Source organism: Martes martes (assembly GCF_963455335.1).
Source record: "Martes martes genome assembly, chromosome: 4".
NCBI lineage: Eukaryota > Metazoa > Chordata > Mammalia > Carnivora > Mustelidae > Martes > Martes martes.
Window position 1 is genome coordinate 130,169,950 of NC_137891.1, and position 27,041 is coordinate 130,196,990.

The 27,041-nt window shown below is 39.0% G+C and overlaps 1 protein-coding gene across 1 annotated transcript in view; it reads left to right on the forward strand.

Annotated features, from left to right (window-relative positions):
• Positions 1–26,763, forward strand: part of ERICH3 (glutamate rich 3) — a gene marked incomplete at its 5' end in the record, with an annotated part of 95,903 nt that extends 69,140 nt beyond the window's left edge. The window contains 5 exon segments of the mRNA XM_080801687.1: positions 457–693; positions 10,685–11,131; positions 20,065–20,187; positions 23,654–25,985; positions 26,677–26,763. Coding sequence (XP_080657813.1) covers positions 457–693; positions 10,685–11,131; positions 20,065–20,187; positions 23,654–25,950 — 3,104 coding nt within the window. The 3' untranslated portion in view covers positions 25,951–25,985; positions 26,677–26,763.
• Positions 26,764–27,041: the final 278 nt, after the last annotated feature.

Consider the following 27,041-nt stretch of genomic DNA (forward strand, 5'->3'; position numbering starts at 1 on the left):
AATTTTTCCACTTCACTATTCATTAACTTGATATCCAAATATTTTGACCATTCTTCATATGAAATATGACCTCACTGGGTCTCCAAATTAACTTTCATTATTATAATCCTGTTCTCTTCATTTTTAATTTATTTCTAATTTATTGTTTTCTATCAAGTTCTTCTCTTGTCCATTTTGGTTATTGTAGATGATGATGTCCATTTATAAATGAACTTTCATTAGGTTTCAGACTCGTCATTTGGAGCTTTACTTCCTTTGTGCTCTTGTGTATATAACTGATTTCAATCTTTGATCATTTGCTGTTGGTTTTCCATGTTCAGTAATTGTGTGAAAAAGAAGCAAAGAAAGGCCCAGAGAAGAGAGGGTAGTGGAGTCAAAGTTCTCATTAAAGTAAAATGGGTTAAGTATCAGAGATTCTATTTTCCTTCTCATAGTGGTGATTTTTCTTCCCCTCAGAATATGAAGAAGATTTTGAAGTAGATGAGGAGAAACAAGATGAGAAAGCTAATGAAGAAGGACAGGCTGATGATCAAATGAATGGGACGTCAAAGTCACCCTCAGATGATGAAAAAGACCATTTAGACCCTGAAAAGGAGAGTGAAACCTCGTCGCAAAAGGCAGCGGATGCTGACGACAATGTAAAAGATGAAGGTGATGCGTGCTCTGACAGTGAGTTGGAGGAGGATAAACAAGGCAAGTTGTTGCCCAGGTCATGGGACATGAGCTGTTCACCAAGCGTGCTCACTACTTTCCTTTATATTTAATGGGATGATCCTCTTTTAAGGGAACATTTAGAGCCTGGATCCCTAACCAGAGGATGGTGATCAGTCTTCCATAAATACCTAATTTATGGGGTCACTCCTTAATCCCTTCTTTCCTTAGTTTGCTGGGATTTTTCGCCAGGGCTCAGTAAGGCTTGTAGTGACATGCCTTCTGTTTACTTAGAAAGTTACTCCTTTTCTTTTTTTTCCCAAATCCCAAAGTATCCCATCTTACATACCTATATAGACACACACACACACACACACTCATGTGCATGCATGTGTGTGCACACCATTTTATACCCTTGGAAAAATGAAAAGTATCTTCGATTCAGTTAAAGGGAAAGTTTGAGATTCCTGCCCAATTCACTTTTTTGTCTTCACTTACTTTGTACACAGGGTGCTGGCATCTTAGTTTCATGGAGGGATTATCTCTCTTGGCAAAGGCAGTTCTCTCCCAGTCTGCAAGCCAAAAATGACTTTGAATGTTCATGGAGAAAATATAGAAAGGTTTTCAGGTAGAGAAAGTTGCCCTTATCATCTGAGGCATATTTCAAGCATTTTAAGACTTTCTAAAAGAACTTAGTTTCCCGAAATAATGTTCAGTCAAAGAAGGAACCAATTTCCTGCTGTCCCATAAAAGGGTTTGACCAAGGTTATGTGATTCTTAGTTAATCTGAGATCTCTCCTGGTACATTGAGGGTATTTACTAGTTATACATATATGTTTGTCTTTGCAGTTTGCTTTGGGCTGGAGAATGAGGTCACATTACGAGGACTTTTTTTTTTTTTTTTTAAAGATTTAATTATTTATTTGATGGAGAGAGAGGGGTGGGGCGTACAAGTAGGGGTAGAGGCGGGCAGAGGGAGAGGGAGAAACAGACTCCCCTCGGAGCAGGAATGCGGAGCTCCATCCCAGAACCCTGGGATCATGACCTGAGCCAAAGGGAGATGCCCAACTGACTGAGCCACTCAGGCGTCCTTATGACGACTTTTTAAATTACTGTTCATTTCCCCCATTCTTTTCTCCACTCAACATTTTTTTACTGTATAAAATTCAAAATTTTGAGTTAGAGTAGTATATTGGGATAATATAAAATAAGAGTAAATTCAGTAACCAAGTAATCATAAGAGCAAATATTTTAGTTACACTCTCTCGAAGAAATAATTTAAGCAAACCTATTCTAAAATTTCATGCACACACATAAAGGCAATAAAATATAGAAACTGTTTAGAGTAAAAGAGAAGATAATTTTACTAGGAACCGTAGGTAGGACCATCACTAAGCTTGAACTAAAAATTTAATCCTGAGTTTCCTGACAGTCAAAGCAAAGAATGAAGCACCATGAAAATTTAGAATGATGTTCGCTATTAGTAAACTCAAAAAGAAAATTTGCTGTCACTTTTATTATAGTTGAAAGATCCACTCAAGATTAATGGCCAGGCATTGAAACATTTTTTATAAAGTCTAAACTAGGCCCTTTCTATAATTTCTCTTAATACTTACATTTTATATTTCCAGGCATGCTTAATATATAAGGTTTTTTTTATCAACTTGAATGTGCATATTGGATTTAAGTTTATATTCCTATATGGCATAGAGAAAGTGAAAGAATTCTATGGAAAAGTGATATCACATGAATCAAATTTTGAATAAATTATACGAGTGACTTGAACCTGGAAAAGAACTAAACATGTGTTTGCTTATAAATATAACTGGTTCAAAACCCAGGGACTCAGTTTTTCATTTCTTCAGTTATGGTGGGGAACTAACAAGTGTTGATTTCATGAAGATTCAGCACATTCTTTTAATATTTGGTCATCTGGGATTATCTTTGTGCTACATAATCATCTTATTTTCTTAGGGTCAGATGGATTTTTTCTAAAACAGAACAAATTTTTATGTTCAAACAGAGAGGGATATAGGCAGTACTTGGATCTTCCTCGGAGGGAAAGCTTTAATCACTTAGACCTGTGATTATTGAATGACTGACAGAATAGGTAAGCTTTAACACTGAACACTGCTTGCATATAAATAATTGGAATCCTATGTTTGGAAAGGGATCCAGAAGGTATTGTTTATTAAGACTCTGTACTAAGCACTGTGTTAAATATTTTATATGAATTATCTAATTTACCTCAAACAGTCTTGAAAAGCAGGTACTTTTAATCTCCATTTTACAAATACATAAACTTGGATATGGTGGGATTCCAAGGAACTCACACAACCAGGAAGCAGTGGAACCAAGACATAAACATTACCCAACGTCAGAGCCTGGATTTTGGAGAAACAATATAATATTGTTACAAATGAGAAAATATCTCTTTTTATCTAAAATAAAGCAAATCCCCCCCCCAAAAGGATTCTGCTTCCTCAAGACTACATTTTAGAGGCTCTTGAGCTCTTCATCTTCTTCTCTAGGCTCTGTTTTTTGTTTTATTTTTGAAGAAAAGACAGAAAAATGGACATTTTCTACTTTTACTCCAATTGACCTTTCTCCTCCCTGGATGGACTTCCTTGTCCACTCCCAGGCATTGAGCTCAGTTCCAGCGGAGGCCCCTCCTCCTCCGTGACACTCTCCCACCTTGCCAGCTTTCACTGAGCTCCTTAGTTTATAACACTATCATTCAGTAATTCATTATTCTCTTATTCATTATCTCTTATTGTTTCATATGGTAAATTTTACCCGTCAAATTAATTACACAATTTAATAACACAAAACTGTTACACTCTGAAAGCTAGGACTGTATGTTGTCTTTGTTATTTTTCACAGAGGTGATTTCCTCAAAAACATTTTGTAAATATTATGCAATTACTTGATTGTTTTAACACCAAGAACAGTAAGATGCTTTTATTCGCCATGAATAAAAACACCTTAGAATTTTATTGGAAAAGATTGTATATAGTTAGCTGCGTTATTGGGTAGAGAATATATAATATTTTTGAAGAGGTATGTACTGAAAGCTACTAGAACATATAAAATCTAGCCCACAAATGGGAAATTTAAGAGCCAGAAATTAAATTTGCCAACTATTTTATTTTATTGCTTCAATAATGATATTATTAAGAGCTCTTTTGCATTTTTGGTATTTACATTAAAACTTTGCCAGTATTTTGAAATAAAATCTCATTGCTTATTACTCTTTCTTTCCTCTACCTCCCAGCTCTTTTATTTCCCATCCCTTGATTTTGATAACCGGGCCTCGTGTTATTCAGAAACATTCCTTTTAACATGCAGAGTATCTGAATTAGAGATTTCATCCAGCAAACAAAGTAGCATGTATTAAAAATGATAATGACACAGTGGGTTCCTTGGAACACTCTATTAGAAAGCCAGACAGCATTTCATCTTCAGAAGAGTAAGAGGCATATTGTGACCACTGAATCTGAGACACCAGTTCATCCTTTTTACTGACATGATTAAGAATCTTGCTGTTAGTATTTGGATGTGTTTCATTTGAACCTGCCTGCACCTGTTCCCAGAGGGCAAACAATTGCCCAGGCTGTCACTCTGGTGACAAGTCGGCCCCATTTAAAGTGCCGGCTCACAATGGCATGGGCCCGCCTTGATGAATGCTCTGTGCTGAGCAGCTCATGAGTGATGAGCTCTGGGGAACGAGAGCCACGAAGAGAGCACCCTGGTTTAGGCATGACGTGTAAGACTTTCCGTCGTTTAAAAAGAATGACAGCTTCCTTTTCTCTGCATTTGTGTTGGCAACCCCAGGCGCTAAGTCACTGGTTGAAAATATATTGTCATCGATGAATGTTATAAGGTTGAGGGGAAAAGTGTCATGTCGCTGAGAATATACTTTTATACTTTCACGGACAGTTGGGATGATAATGCTTCTGAGTAAGAGGTAAAGAATCAATAGCTTCTTCTTCTTCTTCTTTTTTTTTTTTTAAAGATTTTATTTATTTATTTGACAGAGAGAGAGAGATCACAAGTAGGCAGAGAGGCAGGCAGAGAGAGAGGGAAGCAGGCTCCCCACTGAGCAGAGAGCCAGATGTGGGACTCCATCCCGGGACCCTGAGATCATGACCTGAGCCGAAGGCAGCGGCTTAACCCACTGAGCCAGCTAGGTGCCCCAAGAATCAATAGCTTCTTATGAGAAAGATTTCAGAGAAAGAGAGAGAGAGAGAGAGAGAGAGAGAGAGAGAGAATATGAATCTCTTCCCAGAATTGCAAAGAATAGAGTATAAGAATTAAAGCAAATGGTTTTTGAAGTAAGAAAGATAATATTTCACTTGTTCTATTTTCCCTATAGTTAGCATATATTTATATTAAAGAAACTTATAGACTTTTAAAATTCCAGAGTCACAAAAATATTCTATTTACTTATTGACTTCAGGAATTTCGCTCTTCATTTCCTGGCCTGACTAATGAAGAGAAGCATATGAGGGGAGGCTGCTCCTTCCATGTTGAAATTATAGGTGCTGTGAAAACACATTCAGTGGACATCAGTGTAACTTGACTTTTCCTTGAACAGAGAGGCCTACGGGAAGCCTGTGGATGGCCTTCTGGTCAGCATCTATATGTCTGATTTTTTTTTTTTTTTTTGCATGATTGTCAAATTTTAATTTTTCTGAAAAGTCAGAATTCCTCAATCTATATTCACATTTTGATTACTGAAGTAGGAAGTCATGACTTTTTTTTTTTTAAAGATTTCATTTATTTATTTGACAGAGAGAGATCACAAGTAGGCAGAGAGAGAGAGAGAGAGAGAGGAGGAAGCAGGCTCCCCGCCGAGCAAAGAGCCTGATGCGGGACTCGATCCCAGGACTCTGGGATCATGACCCGAGCTGAAGGCCCAACCCACTGAGCCACCCAGGCGCCCAGAAGTCATGACTTTTAAATGCAGAATCATTTTTGTCCACATAAAACATTTTCCTCTGAGGTTCTTCTCTACAGTTTTGAATCTGCCTTGTACACAGCAAAGGTATTATTGGGCTACCCAATAAAATCTTAATCTTAGTGCATAAATGTAAAAGGACTTAGGCAGCACAGTGTGACACAGTATTTGATTATATTCTCAGGATTTTAAGTATTCATTTTAATATTTTAAAAAGTGCAGATAAAGGTAGTTACGGAGGAAGTTTTAAGCTTTTTCAATTTTTTCGTCTCCTCCTGCTAGAACTGCATTTACCTGTAGATATTTATTCTTACAAAGTAATGTGTACATTTGTCTCATTGATGAATTGAGTCATGAATTATCAGTGTGAGGACATATGCTCTCCCTTAAGACAAATAACTAGTTACCGTTTATAGTTGGAATTTAATGATTTCTACTTTTATTTTCATTAAACATACATTCAATCTACAATATTTATGAGTATGGAGCACTTGTCTAAATAGGCATTATTGTACATGAAAATATTGACTAAACCACAGTATCTAATATAAAATAAAAACAGATTTTTATGAGCTCCTGTGTATAATCAAGATAGGACTATTTATATGAGTAATAGTAGGACGTGTAAATTCGTGTGTCACAGCCAGTTTGAAGACCATAGGAGCAACATGCACGCAGATTTTGTTGTGAACCCTTGGACCAAAGAATGGGAGAGAGATGCACTGTATTAGTTTGGAGGGGTATTAGATCCATTGGGTTGTGGTGAAAGCTAGTTGTTTTTGACTGAATTTACATATTTGTACTGAGTTTGTGCACTTAAAGTGTCCATGGGGCCTCAAGCTAGTGAACCCAAAACAAAGTAGTTAAAATCAGGGCACTAATGAAAAAAAATGAATTTAAACTATAGTAAAACCATGCTCTATACTAGGAGGTGAGAAATGATTCAAAACAAAGATCAGGACTTACAGTTTGTTCAAAACAGATAATAAAGCTGCTGATAGCAATGAAGAGTGTTAATAGCTGCTCCTGAGAGAGCTGTCCATGGTCACTGTGAGGAGAATGAACAAACACCTGAGGGAACGCGTACAGTTGATCTGTTGTGCTCATGCAAAAGGAGGCAGTGTCCGGCTAGAGTGTGTAATCTCTGTGGAAGCAGGGTCCTGGCCTGCTTTTTTCTCTACTGTGTCTTTAAAACCTAGCACGTTGCCTGACACATAAGAGAACTATTTTCCATTTGTCATCCTGGGGTGACAAAGTTAGTTAAGAGAAGCAATAGTAGGTCTGTGACAGTGGGTGCTCTCTGTTTGAAGGCCTTTTGGCAAGTAGAGTAATCTTGGTTTTACTATAGTGAGTCATTACAAAAAATATGTTTTACAAAACTTGCTACTTTATAGCTAATGGGCATTGGGTATTATTTAACTTCTCTGGGCCTTACATTCTTTTAAAATTAATTTAATTTAATTTATTTATTTGAGAGAGAGAGAACGAGTGTGAGCGGAGCGGGGAGGGGCAGATGGAGAGAAAGAGGCAGAGAATCTCAGGTTGACTCTGTGATGGGCGAGGAGCCTTAAGCAGGACTCGATCTCATCACCCTGAGATGATGGCCTGAGATGAAACCAAGAGTTGAATGCTTAACCGACTGAGCCACCCAGGTGCTCCCCTTACTTTCTAGATCAAGAAAAAGAAGATAGCTATTTCATGGGGTTAAATGAAGTATTTGTAGAGTGCTTACCTCCATGTTTGGTATGCAGTAACTGCATACATAATCATGATCATGTTTTTATTTATTTATTTTTCCTCAGCAAATGGTTACTGCAATTACTTTTCTTCATATAATGCACAGGGTGAAATCTCAAGAAAGAAATGTATTAGACTGTACTTAACGTGTATGATTCCATAGAGGGGGAAAGACTGGAATTCATAAAAGAATCATTATTTGATTTTGTGTCATGTAATTTCTACAGTGACTTACAGAGAGAATTAGCCCCATTTTACGTCAAGGAAAGAGAGGCTTAGGGAGGTATGTGGAATAGCCAAAGTCAAAGCTAGTCAGCAGCCAAGTCATGATTGAAACACCTAGTTTCATCTTACAGAGGAACATATTATTTTCTCTCAGTCTCATGTTGTGTGAAATAGAAGTCATGCGAAAAAAGGAACAGTTATCAGTGACATGAAGAGAGAAGACAGTGAAGGGTTTGGAGCCTGATTGAATGCAGGGTGGAAAGTCAGAAATGCCTCACAGAGCATGCACTCAAGGCACCGCACCAACCAGTGCACATCGTTTCTTTACCGTAAAGATCAAGAACAGATGCTTTGAGCTTCAGTACCTATAGGGATCCATGCAGAGACAAACAGAATTGGGTGGGAGCCAGCTTTGCTTACTAACATACCTTCAAGATAATTTTTTTTCCTCCTCCTGACAAAAAATATTAAGTATGTGCCCTCAGAGTTCTTTCATTTAAAAAGTTCTTTTAGACAAAAATTTCTATATAAAAACTTGCTTCATTTCTAAGACAATAAATAAAATTAGTGATGAAAATCCCATTCCATGGCCCTGAAACATTTTGAGCTTTTATTTGTAGGCAAAGTCTTGCCTCAGTGTCTGCATGAAAATGAGAGAAAGAAATGAGAGGGAAACTAAATTGCACAGCAAGGTTAGAGAGAAATTGGAAAACTGAAATGAGTTTATATGAGAGGTCAGGTACCCTTGCCTCTTGAAGGCCATTCATTCTCCTGATCTTTCTTCTCCAAGGGACTGACTCAAAATGAACCAGAGTGTGTTTCAGCCTTTTGAAATAAAGTAACACAATTAATGGGAGCTATGAAAGAAAGGTAGGGGAATGCTCATTTTTCTTATTATGTGAACAACTCTCAGAGACAAAAGTGAGTCATGATATCAATATTAAAGATGATAGATTTGAATATTTGGGGGAGTACAGAACAAGTATAATATTGCCTTCTAGCTAATTGTGCAATTAATGAGAGCCATTGATTGAACAACTAGCAAATACGAGTTGTTTTTCTTTAAAAAAAATGTGAGATGCTTAAGAGAGGGTGAGATCATAGTCCCTTAAGTTTCTGAAGTGGTACAAATGAGAGAGAGAACAACTGTCCTTGATCTGCTGTGTTCCCTACTGAGAGGCAGATTTTATAAAATGGAGATAAAGAATGAGTGGTTAAGGTATGCGTTCCTTTGAGAAACAGTGGTCATCTGGTGCCTGTCAAAGCGGTTGGGAGATAAGGACAAATAGAATCGTACTGAAGGGGTTCTGTTGCTTAAAGGCTTTTTAGAGTTTGTTTCTTTACTGCCGTGTAGCATCTCTCAAATCTTTGTGGAAACTCTGATAAGTGTCTGTGACTATACTTAAAATTCTAAGCCCTGTCATGGAGAGTCATTTGAGCTGGAGGGTGTGAAGGGAAAGGATAAGAGGGAAGACAGGTATTTCTTCCCTTAAAGTCTGTATCAGCTGCTACAGCCATCTGTGTAGCTGCCAAACAGAAATAAAAGGAACAGAAAAGAGTAAGGAGCACACAGAGCAGAGAAAACAAGAAAGTTAGGCAGCATTTAAGTGTAGGCTATTTCATTTGAAAATATAGTCTATAAAAAACTACTGTAAACACAGATCTGTTGGTGAAAAACTCAGAAGCAAATTTGTATTTCTCTGGCCCCAGCATATGCCGTGACTTTCAGGCTGCGCATCTTCCTTCCAGAGGTTCAGTGTGTGTGTGTGGCTTTCTTGGAGATTTTTGAAGGGGCTTGTGGGTAAGTATGTATGAAACCATTTCCAGTTTTAGTCAATCTAGTCTGTGTATCAGTCTGTGTATCAGTCAATCTAGTCTGTGTATCAGTGGAGGCCATCAGCACATGGCCTCCATCTCCTAGAAGCCCTCTGACTGATTCCATGTCCCATCTCCCAGTTCTGGCAACCCTCTTCCTCCTTCAGAGGACAGGCCTGGGCTGCGGAGCTGCTTCACTTGCCCAGACAAAGAGTCAGGAAAAGCCAAGGAGTTTACCTTCCCTTGGGGGCGGGGGCGGTGGGAGGTGGTAGCCACCTCTGACTGGAGCAGAGTATGAAAGCCCGACTCCTTCCCAAGAGAGGAACAATTCTAATACAATTTAGACCTCAGAGGTCTCTGTGGGATCAGGCTGAGGTTGAGATGTTGCTTGAAATAGCTCCCTTGATTGACCTCTTCCCTTCCCTGCCCTGCTTCACCTACATCTGTAAGAGTTTCTCCTGGAGCATATCCTTAATATATCACATGAACCCTGACCTCAGCATCTGCTTTGGGGAAACGTGGAATAAGACAACATGTCCTCCTACACACACGCACACGCACGCACGCACACACACAAGCATCCCCTCAGAATATCTTTAAAGTGTCTTGGTATTATCAGAATGCATTGATCTTTCTAGTACACCTTGCTAGCTGGATATGGTTAGTATTACAGTAGATAAAAATTTAAGTTTTATGCACAGAGAATACTGTGGCTAATCAAGATGATAATGAATAAGCGCTCTTACTGAACAAGTAAGAGTATTCCGTTTCTTCTACAATGAAATAGATACAAAGACTTTCCAATAAAATGGCTTTCAAAAATACATACATACATACACACATATATACATACAGTTGGTTTTCAGCTAAATGTGATTTCCTACTGAAAACATCTAGAGGGCTGCCTAGATTGTTCAGTTGGTTAAGCAACTGCCTTTGACTCAGGTCATGATCTCGGGGTCCTGGGATGAAGCCCCCTGGAGCACCCTGCTCAGCGGGGAGTCTGCTTCTCCCTCTCCCTCTGTTCCTCCCTCTGGCTCATGCTTGCTCACTCTCATTCTCTCTCAAATAAACAAATAAATAAGTAATCTTTTTTAAGAAAGAAAAACGTCTGGAGACTCACAGATTACATAGGTTTTTCTTTATCTTGACAGCTATGTGCAATATATGTGAAAATGGTACTAAATCTATTAACCTATGTTTTAAAAATTCAGTATAATTATTATTAACCTAATTCCCACAATTAAATCAGTTGTTTTATGGAAAAACAATGATGTCATCATTTTAATTTTTTAGATATAAAGACTGCTTCATCCTCCTCCTCCAGAAGTCACCCATGTTCTAGTTGCAGTGATGAGTCTGCCCTGGAAGATAGAGGAGCCCACACTGAAAACAGTCCAAACAGAAGGGCCAGGAGTTCATCTTCCCAGGAGCTGAGTGAAAGTGATGAGCCAGGAAAATCCCACCTTCCAATTGAGGATTATTTAGAAGTTGAAATTGAAGACCAAGAAATCATAACAGCGGATGTAGAGACCAAACCTCTGCCCATAGAGGAACACTTGGAGAATGTTCTTGAAGAAAAAATGGAGAAAGGAATGCAAGTGATTGCTGAGGGCTTATCTGAGAAGTCCAGGGAACATCTTTCCATAGAAGAAAAAGAAAAGGATAAGAGTGAGCTTTGGGAAGGAAGCACTGCTAAGGTGGAGGACAAAAAGGCAGGTCCCAGTAGGGTGGAAAAAGATGGTAAGTATGGCCATTGAGTTGACCTGCCATTGTTCCATGCATGGAAGCTATTTGGTCCTTGCATTTCTGCCAAAGCTTGGGAAATACGATTGTGATAATGCCAGAGGCATTCAATTTTTTTCTTATTTCTCTCTTCATCACATAATCATACATGTAGTTTCAGCTTGCTGTGTCCCTTCTAATGCATTTTAAAAGTTGATAAATCTTATATAGCTTGTTTCCTATTTTCTGTAAATTCCTTCTTGTGTTAATTCTATTTCAAGAATCAAATAAAACACATTATATGTCTGAAGGCAAGGGTATGTGTGGCTTTTTAGAGATTACTTAATACTAGAAATACTATTCTTAGCTATACATATATGCACTTCTACACACACACACACACACACACACACACACACACGCATACATAGCTAACATTGGTAGGTGCTCACAATGTGCCAGTTCTAAACACTTACTTATATTAACTCATCTACTCCTTACAACTGCCCAGTATCGCCTGAGTTAGGTTCTCTTATCATCATGTCTTTTTTTCACAGGTGACAAAATTGTGGCTCAGTGAGGTTAAGTAAATTGTCAAGATTATATAGCTCCTAAGAAGCATTCCTAGGATTTGAATTCAAGCAGAGTAGCTCTGGTTTTTAAAGATTTTTCTATTGTATCTGTGTAATAGGAATTTAAACTTAGATAAAAATATGACAGTTTCATAGAAAACTCCAAACTTTATTTTGAGTTCTTCTCTGAAACTGAGTGACTTCCTGACCCAGTGGTCCCTGGGTGAGTATGCAGGACAGTTCCATTTGACATGGGAAGAGTGAAGAGTGTCCCACAATAATCAGGTCCCAGGACTTTCAACATATGGAAGATCTGATGCCTTCCTCAACTTTAGGGTACTGTTAGAGAACCAAGTTGTGTCCTATGGACAGCTGGATTGTACCTGCCAGATGTTTGGCTCTGTTACTCCTCTCCTTCCCCTGTTCTCTCTCATCTGTCTCCCCTGCCAACATGGTGGGCATTCTTCTCGATTCCAAGCTAAAATCTGTTTTCACATTTTAATATTACTAAAATCATCTGTTTTAAAACTTATGAATACTTTTAATGTCTCTAACTTTTTTTTTTAGGACCTTAAAAGCTGTTATTAAACCACTGGGGCCTACATCTAGGAATTGAGGATGTTGAATAGTTATCTTTCAATTATCAGTATTATTCACCTTCTACCATGTACAGGGCTCCATGGTCAATAAGAAATGTGTATGAGAGGGTGCCTCCCATCACATGTTAAGGGGAAGGCGTGGCACACCAATAATTGGACAAAGGTCAGTAATCATTCATAAAGCCAGAGAAGGTACAAATGCTATGGCGTTTCAAAGGAAAGGGAAAGTCCCATTTGGTTAAGTATACCTTGAATGTTTTTGTGAAGGATTTTTTTGGGGAAGCCTTTAAAGGTTAGATATGATTTTTAAGATCGAATGGAGGAAGAGAAAAGCATTCCAGATAGTGGGGTGTAGCAAATTCAAATAACTCTAGAATATACAGCTTGACAAACTTCGATCCACAGGCCCCATCGGGCCTACTGCCTTTTTTTCTCCTCCTGCATTGTTAAGAATGTTTTAAAAATGTTCTGTTTTTAAAGTCTTCCGGTGGTTTGAAAAAATCAAAAGAATAATATGTGGTGACAAAAAAAAATTAAATTCAAATTTCAGTGTCAGAAAATAAAGTTTTACTGGAACAGAGCTCTGCTCACTGGCTTATGTATTAATAATGGCTGCTCTTGCATTGCAAGGGCAGAATTAAGTAATTGCAGCAGAGACCTCCTGATAGCTCACAAAGCCCTAAGAATGCATTCTCTGGCCCTTTATAGAAGAAGTTTGCCAACTTCTCCCCTGGGAATAAAGACCTCTGAGATTTTCAAAGAGGTTTTTCCGTACATGAGTTAAGATCCTCGTTAAGATATATTTGAAAACTTCTTACAAAATAATTCAAGTCTTTGATCATGGATTTCATTGTTCAGTTCTAGAACCTATAATGTACCATCGAGGAAATTTGTACAACTTGGCAAGCTGCTGCCCACAAAAGGTAGAGAGGATGAAGTTCAGTAGTAACAGTGACATTGTTATTTCTTTAACTTCCACTTCAGAAAACTAGATTGTTGACCTGGCCTTGTGTACCTAGACATCTTTTCGTAAAGCAAGATGCATGTAGTGTAGGTTGTGTTTAGGTGATGGATGGAATAGCAGAAACGTTGGGCTAGGATCATGCCACTTGGAAGAAAGTGAGGTGGGTTTTTTCTGAATGTGTGAAATGAAAAGTGTGTAGGTTTATCATTTTTCTTACATATTATGGGAAGTCTGTGTTCTTGACTTGATAACATCTATAATTCTAAAGCATTTTGTTATCTTTTTATTAAGGCAGGTTTGACACTAGATGGCAAGGTTTGTGACTTTTTATCTTTCTTAAGCTTTAATAAATGTAGCAGGTCTCTTTGTCAGTGTATATTTTTCATTAACTGCTTATGACATAACATGAAATAACAGTCAGAATATAGAGAAGAGTAGATTTTAAAAAAATTACCCATAGGTTTAGCGCACACACAAAAATCACCTTCAATATGTGGTCAGTTTTTTGATTTCTAAACTTAGGGTTTACAAAGTCATGTTGTCATAATTTTGATAAAATGTTGTGTCCTGCTTTTTATTCTTATTGTTATACCATAAGCATTTTTATGTTATTATGTAATCTTCAATGTCTGTGTGTCATCCCATTCTCTGGTTTTCTTGTAAGGTAACCATTCCCCTATTATTGATATTTATATTTTTCCCTATTTTCACTATTATTAATAGTACTCTAATATCTTACGACCTAAGGTAATTTAAAATCTATAATTATTTTTTTAGGTTAGGTTCCTGAGAGTATCATTTCTAGATCACATATTAAGGCTTTTGATAAAAATTTTTTCTTACAAAGGATTGGTTGAGTTTAAACAATACAGTTAAAACAATACAGTTAAACAATACAGTTTAAACAGTTTAAACAATACAGAACAGATAGAATGAAAAGAAAGCTGGTCCTCCTTGTCCCACCTCTACTCTTTCCCATGCAACAGTCATATCTGCAGAAAATATTTTTTTAGGCCTGATTCCAGAAAAATTTCTCTCTATACATATATAAAAATATATTCATATATTACATATGTACATACATTATTTTTATAGATAGATGGAAACATGATACATTTTGTTTTACCACTTGCTTTTTTTTCACTTAATACTGTATCTTCAATACCTTTTCATATTAGCACATATAACTGTACTTTATTCTTATTCACTATACATAGTATTCTACTGTATTGCTTTAGTATTTTATAACTTTGAAAATTTTCTTAAAAATATGTTGCCTTCTGTGCAAGAACCGATAGATTTGTTCTATGGCCCATCTTCCACAAAAGAACAAAATTTCTGGGTTATGGAGGCCTAGAGGCAGAGGGAATAAAATACAGTGGAAAATAAAACATTAATAGATTTTTTTAAAAATGGAAAATATTCAGAATGATGTAGAAGGATTAATGCTATCAAAAACCAAGGAGGCGTAGATTATAACTCTTGAGTGCTGATGTTTTTAAGTATATTTAAGGAAATGATACAATAAATGTGTAAATATTTAAAATAATAGATAAAGAGAGGTCAGAAATAGTTTCAAAGTCCCTTATATGAATAAATATTTCTAAGAAAATTTCAGATAAAATAAACTAGGTCTTGACTTGCCTGATGCCAAACAAAGAGGTTATGACTAGTTCCTCTTTCTTAATGAAGTTTTCTGTTAGATGGATCAGGGTGAGAGGGATGGAACGAAAGTTAATGCTTGAGAAAAAGGTCATGTAGGTGACCATGCTGCATTCAATCAGAAGGCATGGTAAAGAGTGAAATGTGTATTATTTTATTTAGATCTCTGATTAGAACCTTAGGTCAAAATGGGGGCTAAGATAATGTATAGAAGATTATCTCTCATATTTGTTTGGTGCTGAATTATGAACTGTGATTATGTTAGGAACAGGTCTGTGGGCTACAAACTTACAATCAGTTAATGATGTTTTATAGTGTCCCAACAAATACAACTTAATCTGAATTGTTTTCACTTAAGATCATAGTCATGGATAAAGTAGTTAAGTTCTATATTCAGTACCTTTGTACCTTTCAGATTGATAACATAAGGTGATATTTTTCCTTCTATTTTATATGTCTCACTTAATTGGGCTTTGTCTAGTCCACCAACAAATCAGGTGAATTGATATAAAAGATGTGTTGCATCCAGTGAAGTGGGTAAAGTAAAAGATTGTAATTGCCAGCTACAATGGGACAATGTCCTTGGGAGGCAATTCAGGATGATAGGGCGTAGTGTTATTTTAATGTGTTTATTTTTCTCTGTTATCTTCAGTTTAAGCTGTCTTAATGCACAAAGATTGCTTTGTGTTCTAATAGTGGAACAATTTAGGTAGATTAATTTCGGAAGTAATATAATTTATACATTACAAGTATAAATACAATGTTAAGAGTAGAATGTTATAAAGTATACTGTAAAATGTATATGGCAGCAGGCACTTTATGCTTTTCTATGTGAATGAGAGGACGTCAGCATGCTTGGCCAGCTTTCTAAACCTAAGTAATGTAAAGCCATATGTGGTCTGATCGTCATGCAGGCAAGTTAGATGGTCCTGAGGAGAGAATAAGGCCATCATGTGTTGTGAGTTGAGGTCTAAAGTACTGGGGTATTCTGGACTAAGTGTAGAAGAAAAACCAATCAGGGTAAGAGGACAGAGTAATGGTTTGAGGAAGGGGTGGTATTTTAGGGATGGCCTTTCTGATGGGACATTTGCGCAGAGACCAACATGAAGTGCAGGGCAGAGGCACCCTGCCAGCTGGAGAAAGCCCACAGGAAGCAGAGGGAAGAGCAAACTCAAGGACTCTAAACAGGGAGCATCCTTGCTGAGTGAAGCTTCCGGAAGGGAGGCTGGTGTGACAGATGCAAACAAACAGATGAACCAGAAAGTGGCGGAAGATGAGGCAGAGGGAGAAACTTGTATGCCATTGGGAGGATTGCATTCTAAGATAGAACGGTTTGAACATGCAAATGACGTGATCTGAAAGTTGCAGAAAGATGATTCTCTACTATTCTGTACTGCATAGAGGATAGATGTTAGCTCTCTGCAGCTGTTATCTCTGAACAGCTGTGGGCTTGAGTTTGTAATTAGTCCTGGGTTTGTGTGGGCCGTGTTGCAATGCCGGGAGGTAAGAGCAGGAGCATCTTCACTGCGTAGGTAGAGGGTGTTAGTCACGAAGTCTGTCATGGTGACTTGCTGGGAAGATAATTGATTGGCTACACAAAGAATGATCGAATCACACGCAGGGTATTCAAGGTCACTGGGAAACTTGGGATAAACTTGGATAGATCTTACTCTTCCTTTATAGCTTCTTACATTCTTAAAATTCAGATGAAAAGTTTCCTCTTTGAAACTTTCTTCTGTTAGTGAGTTGCTCAGCATTATTAGTATGTTTTGAGATTGGATCCAGTTTGTTTTGTCTCAAAACAAGCGGAGAAGTGGGAATGATTATAGAAAGCTTGCCTACTAATATTGAAAATGATATCCTTGCCACCAGTTTTCAGTTACAAAATTATAGAAAGAATTGGTGGAAATTGTGACATTGTTGGCAATGCACAGGGTCATACAGCCTTCCATCATTACAGGTGAAATCATTTGTTGATACCTCCTTTTTTTGAAGAACATATAAAAACATATATCAAAAGCTTCTAAAAATATGCTCTTTGAGCCAGCAATTCCAATTCCAGGAATTTGCCCTAAGGGAATAGTCAGAAAAAAATACAAAAATGATTGTAAGTGGTATTTAAAATAGATTTATAATCACACATACACCCACACACAAATGGAAATAACTCAATATTCAACATCAGGCAACTGGTTAACCACATTTTAGTAAAAATCTATTAGAACTTCTATGTAGTTACCGAGGAATCTTTTTTTATTTAATGATATGTGGAAAAGGTCATAATATGTTGCTAAATTAAAAAAATGGGATACAAAATGCTATCTATACTAAGAGGAGAGTAAAAAAGATACATAGAGATCCACCCAAATGTTAACTAGTAGTTCTGAGTGGTGAAACTAGGATAACTTTTGTTTTATTTTTTATACCTTATAATCTTATAAAGCTTTAAATAAGGATATGTACTATTTCCCTATTTTGGGAAAGTACTGTATATATTATTTTAAAATATGCTTGTTTTCATAACAAAAAAGCTAATATCAGGTAATAATATTTTGGTATTTAAAAAACATCTTAAAATATTCTATACTATTTGAGTGGAAAAGCGCTTTTCTAAGAATTCTCGGAGCAAGCCTCTTCCACTTTGCTTTGAAGGCTGTGAGAACAGACAGTTTCCTTTGCTTTTAATGGTCATCTTTACAGAGAGGGAAGGCCAGGAGCCTCAGGGGGTCAAGGGCTAAGTAGTTAAGAACACAAAGTGATGTATTATAGTGCTGGCGCCGGGCTCAGTGGGCACAGTCCTCATTTCCTCGAGGTGGAAACCCTCAAGGTTAGATCCTGGCCAAGTTCTTGCTTTTAAGTTTCAGTTTCAGAACATCTGAGGAAAAAAAATGACCACCGGAGGACTTTTCTGGTCTCACACCTCATAAGTCCTTGATGCTCAGGCCAGGGTCCCATTCTTGCTGAATCTGAAGCAGGCAACACCTAACTGTATATCTACTTCCAAAAGCCTTCTCATCTACTTCCAAAGCCTAACCCTCCAGGGGCAAGCCAGGAGATGTGGCCAGGTGGTGAGGACAGTCCTGAGACAGAGGGACTACATGCTTCACTGTCCATTCTGAGTGAGTTGTAATTTCCAAATTATGCTAGTACCGTTTGGCTTCTTAGAATAGTCTTTGGTTCAATAGCTGCTAATTATTTTGATTATTAATTATTATTATGATTATGATTATTGTTATGATAAACAATTTTTCATTAAAAATTTATTGCAGTATAATTGATGTATATTATTTTAGGTGTATAACATAAGGATTTGATATTCATATGATAAACCATACTTATTCATAGTCTATGGCTACTAGGGAAAAAAATCCAGGTACCTCGTAGGCTCTGATGAAACAAAACTTCAAATCATTGTTGTGAAATCAGACTTGCTCCCATCCCCCTGTCCTACCGTCTTTGAGATTATTATTGCTCAATTAGCCAAGCAGATTTATACACAAGGACCTAAAACATTGCATGTTTAAACTCATTGGTTAATACTGTTAACATTATTACAGTGGGCAAGATGATTTTAATTTATCTGTACAATGTTTACAAGTTCCTAAAATAAAGACTTGTTTGATAACAAACCCTACTATAATCAAATTGTCATGAGTTGATGTCATCTCTAAACTTATTATTATAAAAATCTTTTTTATTTGGTTATCGGATGAATGAGGAAAGTTGATGTTAAAAATTATTTAAAATAGAATTTGAACTATTTGATATACCTCTTTTCATTTCCATATTTATTCTCTTAATATTAATAAAGTCAAGTCATTCCATTTTTGCCCCCAAAAGCCACATGAGGCAGACATTTTACTATTTGCTTCTAAACACAGATGAATCAATAAGTAACTAATTACCCCTTAGCAATTCACCTTAAAGTGTGCAAGAGACCACATTCTAGTTCTGTTTTTCTCAAAGTACAGTTTTTGGATCAATTGAACCACAATATGTGAGAGGAAAGAGAGAAAAAAAGAAAGAAGGGAAGGAAGGAAGGAGGGTGGGTAGGAAGGAAGGCAGGCAGGCAGCCAGGAAAGCAGAGAGGGAGGGAGAAAGGGAGGGAGGAAGGAAAGTGTATTTTGGAGACATGTTCTTATCTGGGAGGGCAGATCTAGGTCTAGTGTTATTCCAGTGAGCTTTAATTCACCAGAAGGTGGCATATTGGTAGGTGTCTGGGATTTAGGCACATGGATCATTGGATGATAGGTAAGGGATATAGACAGGGACATGCCAGAAATTAAAGACAAATTTAATTGATATTACAGTGTTGCCTAGAATCATACCAGATTGGTTGGTAATACTTATAATCAACATGCTCATCATCATCATAGCTATTATTTATTAAGTGCTTAGGTACCTCCTTATAAGTAAAGATAAGCATGTACTACATATATTTCTTTATTTAGTCCTTCCAATAACCACTGAATAGGTATCTTTTTTTGACAGATGGGTAAACTGAGGCTTAGGCTTAGGTCAAAGAACTTCCTTAAGATGACATGGTTAGTATGGAGTATGGGACTTGAACTTAGGTCATTGTGTTTCTGAAGTTCCATGGCTGGTTATCAGCTGCAGAGAATAGGAATTTCTACAACAGCTTTTACTGTCGAATATATAGGAACCATGCACTAGCTTTTCTTGCTGTGTCCACATGGTGTGAGTATTGGGGTCAAATCACTAAAATCTACTAATGTATGAAATGCTCATAGTATAGTCAGCTCTGATAGTCTTAGCAATTTCAAAAAGCCATGATGACTGGTGTTATAAAAGCCATGACATGTGTTTCTAGAAAGGAAAATGCAACTAAACCTTGTTTTCCATCATTTCATTGCATGTGCATTTGGCTGATCTGTCACTGCTTCTGGCTGTTGTCTCTTTTCAGTATTTCTTTGCATGGATTTCTTTACTTCATGATCTGCCATTGTGTTTTCCTTTTTGAAATCATGGCTTGGAAGCGATTTAATCTTCATAGATTTAAAAAAAGAAAAGGTCACATTTTAATGTGAATACTTTAAAATTAACCCCACTTGCTAAAAGGATGTGAGAGAGTTCAGCAATGTTCCCATGACCTGTTTTTAATGCCTTTTGATATTTCCTGTGATCTCCAATCAGTTGGACAGACTGTCACTGAGGCTGTGGAAACTGGCAGCCACCGGCACTATGACACCGAGTCTGGTGTTAGCAGCACAGACGAGGAGAAGCATTCGAGGAAGCTGGAGAATGACACAGGTGCAGGTGAGGGCACATCATTACCTAGGAAAGACCTTTAGAAAGGCTCTGCGAACGACAGCCCTGTTTTCATCTTTCACCCCCCCCCCCCACCCTTGTTTCCTCCTTCTTCCACCTTTATTTTCTTTCCACTAATGAATTTGATGGCAGGAGGTGGCTGAGAGGCCTTAGGGGGAGCTTTAAAGCTGACATCAGATATGAATGTTCTTGTTCTTTTTTGAATACATTAGTGCCTAGATTGGAGGGAAAAAAAGGACTTTAAAGTATAAAAGAAATATTGGTAGGGTTTTTCAGATCAGTCTTATTTTCGTAGTCAGCCTCCCTGTTAGGTGACTAGGTAGGAGGATTTGCCCAGCTGGCGCACTGGAGACAGAGCGGGCCAAAGTACATTTCACAGTGGTTTATTCGAACTCCTTATTTTTTTAAATTAGGGAAAATCAGCATATGACCTGGCTCTTGGTGATGAGTATTCCAGCTGCAAGATTGCCAATTAGAGTGATTCAACAGACCATGACTCATACCCATTGGGTCAAACACCCTGTGTCCTTGAAATCAGGTTTCCCCGTATCTAGTAGAGGACTTTTAAAAACTGCACTGATTTGAATATATGTATGTGTATATGGGGGGGGGATAGCGTTATTCATTTTATTTATCATATGGTCACAGTATCCCCACCTCTAATTTTTAAAGACAGTCATTAAGCACTATGAGGTGTTTGAGATTTTACTCTATTTTCAAGCAAACAAGTTTGCCAGCCACAGTTTCATGATGTGAGCAGAAGACACAAGACTCTTGGGTCAGAGAAAAAGGACTTTACTACTCACAACAAATAGTAGCCAGAATATTTGCACTCACACTGGTTCCCTGAGCTCCAGTTACCTTTGGGGAATGTGGAGTGGGCCAGGTGGCACTTGAACATGAAGTAGATGAGTTACAGGAGGAGGACCCTAACTGCTTAGGGAATCCAAATCTTGTATGATGAGCATTCCACTAGAGGAGATCTGGTATACCTCCCAAACATTCTGCAATGCAGGCACTGTAGTTGTTATTGATCAAATCTGATTCAAACAAGAAAATATAATTTATCATAAGCAGGAAGGGAAGTATGGAAGGAAGACCTCATAGGGCTTTCTGTGTGTCAGAAACCCTGCAAAGCATTTTATGGTTAACTATGACAAGGATTCTTTGAGTCAAGCATTTCTGCTCTCATTTTTTGGATAGAAGAATGAAGGCTTAGAGAAATGTTTGTTGAACTTGTTTTCCAAGTGCATATGGATAGTAAGTGGCAGAGCTGGCATTCTTATCCAGTTCTGTCTGACCCCTAAGTACATATTCATTTCATAAAATTAAATTATCTCCATTTGTGAATATCACTCTCTGTCTTATATTCTTTTTTTTTTCCCCAAAAGCCCATGAGGTTGCTGTCAAAAACCATGTCATGTTTCATACTCATACTTCTTAGAAGGATTTCAGTTACTCTTTCTCTCTTACTTCAGGAATGTCATGTCTGACTTCCCTATGGTGTGCATGTTCATATAATAGCTCAGCTGGATGCCATTAGCCCTTTCTCTCCTAGAATTTAGGCATAGTATATTATTATATGGTGGCTAGGCAGTTTTATTCCCGTTTTCCTTAATGTTCTTTAATCCATAAATTTAAAGACCAGTTTATAAAACAGAGGACTTTATTTAAATGTTTTTCATAACTGACTTTTTAATATACTTTCATGTGAGAATTTGAATAGCAACAGATATACTATTAAAGAGACTTGACACACATTGTTTTAATTTAATTTTGTTTTAAATCTAATAATCATAATGAGATACAATGGATGGGTGAAGTGAAATATGAAAAATGAAATAAAATTCTTTCAAGTGAGTTGGCTACATGTTCTCTGAATGAACATTTGGCTCCATATTTCCCTCTAGCAACTCATAGCCACAATTTAGTAAGTAACTGCTGTGATGTGCTGAGGACCACCTATTAAAGTCACCACTATCCTATTGGTAGACCTGAAATTTCTGTTACTTCTTTGAAAGAAGTCACCAAAAGTTACCTTCCAAATATACTTTTTGAGGGAAATGTAGTATCAGCTATTACCACCTTACTTCAAAATGGTTTATTGTGCTAGCTGGCAAAAGGCCAAGAGAATGCAACAAAGAGCAGTTGTGTTTTGTGTTAGGAGGGGAAATGGAATGATCAGATAGTCCTGGATGGAGTATCAGAACAGGGATGAAGTGATGAATAAGAACAGGGCTTTAGGTTTCTGGTAGATCCTTGGTAATCAGGTGGGGTGTGGGGGTTAGATGGCTGGCCAAAAAGACAAGCAATAAAAAAATACGAGGAAGACACATTTGCTTACTTTCTAAGTTTACATAATTTAGAGGTTGACACATGGGTATGATAACTTCTAGCATCTGGTCTAGTGTCTTCTATAAGTGAGAAAGATTAGAGTGATAGCAAAATTATTAAGAAGACCATTTTAGAATTTCCTATCTCCCTAAGTATTATTTTGCAGTCAGAAAATGTAAATGCTTTGGGTATTTGGCATGACATCCTTTTATTAATTTTGCATGGGTCATTTCAACAGAAACGCATGTATTTTTTAAATAACAAGAAACGCATTTGAAGCCTTTAAGAAACATATTGAACTTAGATTTATTGAAGTATGATAGTTAGTACAGCCAGATTTGCCAGGGAATTATAGATGAGAACTTATGAAATACTTCAAGAAGGTTATTTATGTTGAAATTTGTCCCAGACTACAAAGTCCTGTCTTGTTCTGTGATCCTGTTTTGCCAAAGGCAAAACAGTTTCTGAATGTAGGCAGGGAGGTATCCTGACCTATAATACAAATTGGTGTCTTTAGTAAAAAGCCTTACCTTGAGCTAGAAAGTTATTTGATGACTAAATCTAGATATAGTAGCTTTAAAACGTGAGAGTAATATAGGGGATAATAATCAGCTACACTGTATTGTGATTGTGTTGCTGAATGCCCACATGAATACAAGAAACACAAGCCAAGGACACACATATTATGATGCTCTAGGGCAAAGTGATTTCTAAGAAGATGAAATACTGGTTTTTTATTCCATAATTTTTCTGCAAGTCCTAATATTTCAAATAAAAGTAGGCGATGTGTGTGTTATATTAGAGATTGAGAGAGAGAGAGAGAAGGGGGGAGACCACTCTAAGATATGGAGATATTATTTGTTTTCAACATTTCTGGTGTTCAGTTTTCCTTAAATATCAATGTGTCCATTAAACCGATAGCACTTATTTTCATCACGAAGAGCCATTATTAAATCATGGTGCATGTTACAGTCGATGGCATCATAGGATCAAGGAAATGGTTAATATATAAGATCAATAGCTTCTTGATATTATCTATGTCTCATATATGGTTATATAGAATATCTCCTCCGTGGGCACTCTGGTTAAAGTAACCATGTTTTCTAACCTTATTTCACAGCACCACACAGGAATTTCATGTTGGAGGAAAGGGCAACACTCAGCTCAGACACGGAATCCAACCAAGGTGTATCAGACGTGTACACACTGCAGAAGGAAGAGGCAGTGGAGGAAGATGAACTTCCCCAGCACGGGGATGCTGACACAACGGAAGAGAAAGGGGAGGCAGCACCGTGGGGAAAAGCAAGGGTTGAGGAGGTTCCCTTGGGGGAGGGGAAGCCAACAGCAGAGCAGCCAGCATTAATAGAACAATTTACAGAGGAAAGAGAGCTCCCTCAGGGCAGAGCGAGTGGGGCTGAGGCAGAAGGTGAAGGGGATCAAAGGCTTGATAAAGAGGAGTTAAGCCCCAGAGGGATAGAAGCCACAGGAGCCTCTGGAGGTGTGAATGAAGATGAGGCTCTTGAAGAGCCAGCCTTGTTGCCAACAGTGCTGGAGACTGAGAAGGCAGCTGCTGAGGGGGAGTGGGGCTCCCAGAAAACAGTGCTTGCAAGTGACGCAGCAGCTCTGGATTCAGAGTGTTTGCAGGAGGCCGAAGCCCTGAGGGAGGCAGAGGAGAGAGAGGCTGAGAGAGCAGAGGCCGTGAGCACAACAGGGTCTGGAAAGCCTGAGGTGGTGACTAAGGAAGAGCAAACATCTGCAGACCTAGAGGACCTGGGAGCCCCGGGAGATGCTGCCTCTGAGAGAGAAGGTGGTTCAGCAGAGGCAATGCTTAGGGGAGAAGAACCGGCCGAAGAGAGGAAGGCAGCCATGGGACCAGGGACACCCTTGAGCTCCTCAACTTGGGAGAAGGCTGAGGCAGCCCGGATGGGGCTTTCGGAGAACAGCCTGGAAGACGAGGAAAGGGAAGAGGTTGGGACGGAGGCAGAATCTAATAAAGAAGATGACAGGAAAGAAATGCTACCCGGGGAATTAGGTGTAGCAGAAGAAAGGAAGAAAGCTGAGAGGCCAGAATCCCCACTGGAGGAAACTGAATCTGAGAGGGAAGAGGTGACAGGGGCAAATGCAGGGCAGGGTGAGCAAAAGTTTAAAGGGGAACAGCAGGAAACCTTGAAGGAAGTGAGACCCGAGGAAGAGACACAAGTCTCCCAGAATGAAATGGAGTGTGATGCGGAGGGTGAAGCACCCATCGCGGGGCTGGAGTTGACTGAAGACCTAGGGCTGCAAGGAGGAGATTCACTGAGAGACAGAGGGGGGACCATGTTTGAGGGGGCACCTGGGTATGAAGAGTCACTGGAAAACACAAGTGCTCTGAGCAAAGAGGAAGAAGGGGAAAGACTGAGAGAACCCTGGGACCCAGAGCACAAAGGCAGAGCAGAGCTGCTCCAGCGGGAGAACGGGGCTCCCTTGGGGCAGGACCAGGGACGGGGCCCTGAGGGAAAGGATGTGTTAGAAGCTCCTGAAACTGAACAAGCAGGAAAGAGGCAAGCGCCGGAGGCAGTGATCACAGCCACGGGTGAGGCCCAGGAGCGCGCAGCCAAAGATCAAGATGGTCTCTTGGGACTGGAAGTGGGGGATGAAGAAGGGTTTTTGCAAAGGCAGCAAGGAGCAGCGATGACCCAAGAAGATGTTTCTGAGGAAGATTCCATGATGGCAGAAAAGCCGAGTGAAGAAGCTATGGATGAGGAGGCAGATAAAGAGTGTGCTCCGGTGACAGGAGTGAGGAGGAACGGGGACACAGAGGGGGATGGGAGCTGGCAAGGAGGAGCCCTGGTGGCTGAGGAAGTTCTCCACCAGGAAGACGACGCTGCAGGAATGGCTGCAGAGCAGAGGGAGGTGTTGGCAGATTTGAAGACAGCTGAGGGGAAAACAGAGGCAAATAAAGCCTCCTCCCCGTCAGATGTTGCTGGCGAGGAAACTTGGCACGAAGTGGAGGGGTTACTAGGGAAACCGGCAGCTGCTGAGAAGGTGGTGGCAGAGGAAAGAGCTCCCAGCAGGGAGGGGGTGCCGGGGACTTGGCCAGAGGCTGAGGTGGGGGCTCTACAAGAACCTTCAGACCCAGGAGGGAAGGCCCCACAGCTAGGGCAGGATCCAGAGAGCCTGGGAGTCGAAACCATGCAGCGGGCAGAGTCTGTGGGAGAGGAGGCTGGCCCGGGGAGCTGTGAAGACGGGCAGGAGTTGGGTGCAGCTCAAGAATTCAGCCCAGGAGTGTCCCGAGGGAGAGAGTCAGAGCCTAGGAGAGACAGTCTACAGGGCCTGCAAACGCTCACTGTAAAACCTGATTACACGGAAAGCCAAGAGAGCCAAGAGCTTACAGTGCAAAGAGAAAAAGAGAACGTGCAAATGCAGATGCCTCCTTGAACAGCATGAAGGCCTAAGAGACTTTGGGGCAGAAGGTGAGTTTAAGCCTGCTCTGTTTGCAGGATTTAACAGATTCTCCACCTGAGATTCCCTCCCCTTTGGTCAGGCTCAAACCTTCATCTGTCCCTGCATACACCTGCACCCAGCAGTGTCAATTCTCAAGGCTATGCTGCTTAGCCCCCAGCCCCTGAGGACAGGAGCTGGAGAAGACCGATGTGATGGGGCCAACGCGCACACAGGCACCCACTTCTACCCCTTTTGTACCCCCAAGTCATGTTCTCTGCTCTGCAAGCACAGTTCTCTGAGGAGGTGAAACCCATGTCTCCTTTCCAGGGTCCTGGAGATGAATTAAAGAGAATGGGTCACAGGGACACACCACAGACAAGAAGAATCAAACTCTATTCCCAAATTCATTTCCCTTTGAGTGTTTAAAAGGATGGCTGTGATTACTTGCCTTTAAATGGGCTGTATGCCTTCATTTCTGCAGTTTTTGTGAAGTTTAATATACATATAGCATAAATTATAAAATATGAAAAATATATACACATCATAAAAATATATGTAAAATATTGCAGATAATATTACAGATTGTAACTAAAGGCTAAAATTATTTTTAGCATTTCCTGTATTCCTGCTATTACCCTGATGCTGTCTTATTCTCAGTGCCCGGTTTCTACTATTCTGAGTGATTTTACACATCGTTCTGTCCTTTTTATTATTTTTCAGGATGTTTGAAAGATGTCTTCTGGAAGACTTAAAGACTTAAAGAAAGATTCACCCAAGCATCTCACTTCGACTTTGGATTTTTACCTCTTTTTTTTTTTTTTTTTAAATCATTTTGCTTGTCTAAGCTGGTTCCCAGTCCAGCAGTGTTGGTCAGTAGCACAGAGAACACCTTAAAATTAACTGGATCCTTCTGTAGGACCCTCCTTAGGGGCCGCAGTTTCTAATGGAAGACCGTGAGGCTGATATGTATTCAACATAGCTAACGTGTCTATTCAAATCCAATTGATAGCTTTCAAATGTTTGACTTTTACCAAACATCACCTGAAAGGCTCAGTCCTCACATCTGGGGTTTGTTTAAACTTCTT